The sequence below is a fragment of the Gavialis gangeticus genome, unplaced genomic scaffold, assembly GCF_001723915.1.
Source record: "Gavialis gangeticus isolate Ggan-Ray unplaced genomic scaffold, GavGan_comp1, whole genome shotgun sequence".
NCBI classification, from domain to species: Eukaryota; Metazoa; Chordata; order Crocodylia; family Gavialidae; genus Gavialis; species Gavialis gangeticus.
This window is the reverse complement of record NW_017728997.1, coordinates 44,368,613-44,374,090: the sequence shown is the minus strand read 5'-3', so window position 1 is coordinate 44,374,090 and position 5,478 is coordinate 44,368,613. Positions and strand designations below refer to the sequence as shown.

The window sequence follows — 5,478 nt, the reverse complement described above, 5'->3', positions numbered from 1 at the left end:
AGCCTGGGGGTGCAGCTTGGGACCAGTGACGCAGGGCTGCATAGGGTGGGCAGCGGCGGCAAGGAGACCCCAGTGCAGAACTCTGCTCCCTGTGGAGCCGGGTTGCATGGCAGGGCAGTGCTGGACCCTGCTGTGCGACCTGGCTCCGCAGGAAGCAGAGATCTGCATGGGGGCCTCCTGGCCGCTGCTGCCTGCCCTGCGCAGCCCCACATCACTGGGGCTTGTGTGACAGGAATCAGAGATCCGCGCGGGGGGTCTCTTAGCCTGCATGGAGGGCAGCAGCCCTCCCCCGGACGAGCCACCCACGGCTCCATTCTGTACCCTACCCAGCTGGACAGTAGGGCTATGTGAAGTTTGCAGCCCATTTGAAACAGATTAGGCGGAAACCAAAGAGGACAGTGATCTGAAACATTGAAACGCATCACTGTCTTTTGAAATACCCGCATCCAAAATTGAATCGAAATGCAGCCGTTTCTCACAGCCCTAATAAATGCCTAGTCCTATTTTGAGTCTTTGGGGGTCTTGAAACCCCTGAACTGGATGTCATCTTCTTGAATGAAATACATTTTCATGCTCGTTTCCTCTTTTCTTGCCAAGTTGGACATTCTTATCAAAATATTATGCAAAAGAACATCCTGCTTTTTAAATTTTAATTACATACATAAAATGATCAGTGGGTGAAAGGATTCTCAGTTGGTTTAATTTAATAACTGTCTTGCTGTATACAAAGAAAAGCAGACTGAGAATAAAGTGTTGTCAACTGAAAAATGAACTTGCAGAGCATGCTAATGTGCCATAAGGAGTTCATAGTATTTAGTTATAAAGGTAGTTTGAAAGTCTCACAGGACCTGTTAAAACCAAGGGTTGACTTCCCTTTGCATTGCTTGCATTGTAGGCACAAAAAATGTAAGCAGTAAAGTGTAACTGAAAATCTTCCCTTACTCCATCTATAGGCTGTGAAATAATTAGTAGTCAATTAAAACAAGACTTTCTAATGGAATCTATCAGTTTAATTTATAACAAATAGTGTGTGTGAACAGATGACTGATTACAACTTCATACAGCAAACCATACTCTAGTCATGCAGATTGGTATTTTCTATTGCTTGGCTGTGGAGCAGCTAAATTTCAGAGAGAATATGGAAAGAGAAAAGAGAGAGAGGATAGAGCAGTGCACCTCTTAAGAAATATTTTGATCATCTCTAATACTCCAGATCATGTTTCATTTTACATAATATATTGCCCCTGAATAAAGACAAATCCTTGATATGGAATTAATAACATGGTTTCTGTATGAACTATTGGCATTCTTTACCACATCTTCAAGTGTATTATTTTCTATTCTACTTGTGAATAATAAAAAATAAACTACATTTAACCTAAAACAATAACTAGAATACTTTGTTTCTGTTTGTTCTAGAGTGTATCTAGATCCCAGACCAGTTTGTTCTGTCTTTTCCCAACGCAAGCTAATGTAGAGTCATCAAATAACTCACAATTGCCCTATAAACAAAATACACATTCAAATAATTCAGTGCATCGGGAAGTATACAATCCTAAAACTCACCAGCTTCAGTAGCTCTTCTTCAGTCACATAGGTTTATTTTTCCACTAACAGCATAGTAGATGTCTTGTTTCAAGTAACTAAGGTCTGCCTCCACACACGTCTTAGTAAGCATGTAAGTTTTTGCAGGCCTTAACCTAGCTCCACGCTTTCAGTAGTTTTGGCAAAAGCCTCATAGCTGCTAGATCACCTTGTCAGTGAATGACATAATGGAGTGGCTTTCTGATGTTTGTGCATGAGAGCCTTTGCTTTTGCCTATCCACATTGTTTAGGGATATCACGTTAGAAGCAGGTTTCAACTTGTATTTGTTAGACAGCTGTTTTCTTTGTGAAGTAAAAAGTCTTAAGCATGAAATCAGTTTCTCTTAAGTTACTTTATTTTCATTGTCAGTTTTGTTTAAGAAAGGAAACATAACTGCTAGAAACTGCTTATTTTCACTATATGTATATTTTTGCTAGCTTCAGTCATTTTGCCTTTTTAATCTTTTGAAGTCTGTCAGACAGCTTCTGTAAGTGTCCTAAGCATGGACTTTTGTTTCCATCATAGACAGACGTAATCACTGGTTTAGTTGTTTTTAAAGATTGTTCAGGTGGTGGGTCCAGGCAGAGCTACACTAGTTCCAAAGACAAGTAAGTCTGGAAATCTTAAGTTCAAGCCTGAGTCCTTCGGAGTAAAGAAAACCAAGAAACCTGGAAAAATGAGAATAATTTTATTGTCTGAGCTTGTGATGCAAGTAGAATAGTCATCTCCTGGTCCAGCTCCTTTAGTGCTGCGTGGTCATTGTTGTTCATGTTCTACCATAGCTCTTTTCCCAAGCTTTTTACAGTTCTCAGTGATAGCTGGGATAGGGATAGTATACCCCAGGTGTGGCCGTGACCACTCTCTGGTGGTGCTACGGCTTCTACCCCATTCGATCCAAATGTGACAGGGCCATTCCCCAGCGGTGGTCATAATACCATTCCCCTGGGGTACCCTCCCTGTTCCTCTTCCTTGCCACACCTTTATGGAATTATTTTCTGTTGTAGAAAGGAGGCTTCCTCAGAATCCCTGAGCAATCCCTAGCCTGCCTTGGCCAGTGGGTCTCTCCCGTACCCAGCTGATCCCCCAGTCCTGTTCTTCAGGCTGTAAGTGGGGCCCTTCTCAGCCCTGTCAGTGCTTCAGGACAGCAGTCACTTTAAAAGCTATTTGTGGCCTCCTTCCACCCCTGCAGCTACACCCATTCCTAGCAGATGTTACCTTAGATCCACACTTTAGTTTATACAGGCTTTAGCCCTCTGGTTATTCTTACTGTTGACTGCCAGCCTAGGCCCACTTCCTCTGGCCCAGCTTCTGAGTCTGTCTTGCCAGGCCCTTGGCTCGTCTTGGTCTGCTTGGGCCTTCGGCCCTTCCCATTGGGCAGCCTTTGACCCTCTTGGCTGGAGTCTGCCGCCCCAGCCCTCTTGGTTGGAGGCTGCCCCATCTCCCTGTTGGGGCTTAGGTCTTTGGCCTCTGGAGCCTGCCCTGGAAAGGGCTGAAAATCTGGAGTGTGTCCCAGACAGCCCTGTGTGGCCTTCTGTCCTTCCCTCCTGTCACTATCCAGTCCTCCGCTCTAAAACAAAAACATCAGTATAACAGAAATATAAGCTAACTGCTTCCACCACGTTCCCAGCCCTAGGTCAATACCTACTACAAGCTATTCTTCGCTGTGCTAGGCTCACTCTCACTGTCATGTGGGTGTCTTAAGGGCTTGCTACCTGCAGGCAACTTCCCTGGGGAGCATGCAGGGTCTGGCTCAGGCTCTGGGCTTATGCCTCAAAGCCCCCTTTCTGCCATTCAGCCACACATGGGAGTTTCCCCTTTTAATTAAGGGCTAGTTTGTGCTCCTGCTGCTATATTCCAACATTGCCAGGTTGGCTTGCTGCATTCTCTTAAAATTATAGGAACCCCCTTGGCTTTCTCTTACAATAGTCAAATTGGCATCACTCCAGTTTTGTTACCTGTTACTCATGTTAACATTACAGTCTGGCTGCTACAAGTAGTAGTAAGATATGATGGAAGATTAACTGGAGGGTAGCCTTGGTTGTGCGATTTGCCCCTTAAGCTAGTATACTAGTGTGACAGATGTATAATAATGATTGTGTTTGTATATTCAACTTGATCCCTATACAACAGATATTTGAAGCAAGTTTTCTGCCCCCACAATTTTTAGGGGTGCACCAATAGAGTTTTTTGGGCTGATGCCAATGACTGATTTTTAATGAGCCATATTGGCTGATATTGATCTGATTCCAATATGCAGCTGGGCAGCTTGGAGAGCAGCATCCAGCTGGTAAGTCTGTTGTGGGGTAAAGGGTGGGAGGAGGGAAGAGGAGTTGGGGGCAGATCGAGGCCCCTGCAGTGAGGGAGGGACTAGGGCAGGGGCTGGCACAGGCACTGCACAGCTGGGATGGGGAATGGGAAGTGGCTTGTCTAGGGGGTGTGGGGGGGGGGACCACCATTGCATGCATCCTGGGAGGGCATGGGGGGTGAGGTGTGCCCCCAGATCTGTGCACGGGGCAGGGCTGGCTGCCACTGTGGGCTGGGGTGGGGGGCTGGGCTCTTCCCAGCAGGGGGCTGGGCCAGGCTGTGCTCAGGGCAGGCGGCAGCACTGGGAGCAGGCCTATGGTGAATTTTGGGGTGGCTGCAGCCCCCCAACCCCCCTCCCCAGCTGGACAGTGCTTACCCCAGTCCCACTCCCCTCCCTCACTGCGGGGGTCTCGATCTGCCCCCTTCCCCCACAATGGACTTACCAGCTGAATCCGGCTATTCTCCATGCTGCCGAGTTGCACTCCTGGCTGCTTGTGCTATGCTGTGGCTGCGCGCATGTATGCAGCATTTGTTGGCCACGTCATTGGCCACATCAGACAAAAAAATGCTGATTGCCAATACGCTCAATTTTCCTTGTATCAGTGTCAATCCGATATGGGATTGATGTAGCGGTGCACCTCTAATAATTTTACTTGAACTTTATTCATGATATATCCTATTATATTTCTATTGATCAGAAGTTTTAAAGGCTTAATATCACTGAAGTCATTGGGGAAATAACATGAGTTAAATGCTGAGAGCATGAACCTAGAATCGAGCATCTGTTACACATTCGAGAAATGGAATTTAAAAGCATATACTTTCATCAGATACCAATGTCATTTCTCTATTTCATAAAATAGCATTAAATCTTTTTCTCTCTAACTTTATTTTTGAAATGATGGTCTGAAGCTGTACAAAAGAGAATCTTTTTCCTTCCCTGTGAAGCTGGCACAGTTCCAAGTGTTAGAGAACAAATCTACCAGGCAAAAAACAAACTATTCATTCTTATTGATGAGGTATAATTGCTTAACGTGGCACCTTTTTGTATTTTAATGTATACATGTATTTTGGAGTAGTGAATACTAAAAGATATATGATAGTTTTTGTACAGTTATGATGTACCTTTTATTTTAAATCTTTTAAACCCTTTCTAGAGCTGAATATTGACAGTCAGTGTGAGGAATAATAAGATTTTGTACTTCTTGCTTTTTTTAGGATGATTACAGAGTCTGCATGGATTTTAATATTATTCAGAAAGATTCAGTACCAGTTTGTCCTGTTGATGCTTCAGGCTGCTTCACAGCAGAAGTGACTGATTTTGCCGGGCAATATGTGAAGGTTGGTGGATTTGGGGAAATATTAGATCACTTTTTCTTTTTGATCTAGTAAGTGGTAGAAACTTGCCTTTTTCAAGTGTTTTTTATCTTTAATGTATGTTTGACTGTGTTTCAAAGGATTCTACCAAAAAAAACCCTAGGCTACAATGAAGAATTAAGTGTTTGGCCAGATTACACAAATGTACATTGCAGTGCTCAATAGATACATAACATGAAGTGTTAGTAGTGGTGCAAATCTGCCATGTAGAT

At 44.2% G+C, this 5,478-nt stretch overlaps 1 protein-coding gene across 1 annotated transcript in view; it reads left to right on the top strand.

Annotated features, from left to right (window-relative positions):
- Positions 1-5,478, top strand: part of IARS (isoleucyl-tRNA synthetase) — a 319,713-nt gene that overhangs the window by 79,999 nt on the left and 234,236 nt on the right. The window contains exon 12 of the mRNA XM_019505112.1: positions 5,108-5,230. Coding sequence (XP_019360657.1) covers positions 5,108-5,230 — 123 coding nt within the window. The remainder of the gene's footprint in view (positions 1-5,107; positions 5,231-5,478) is intronic.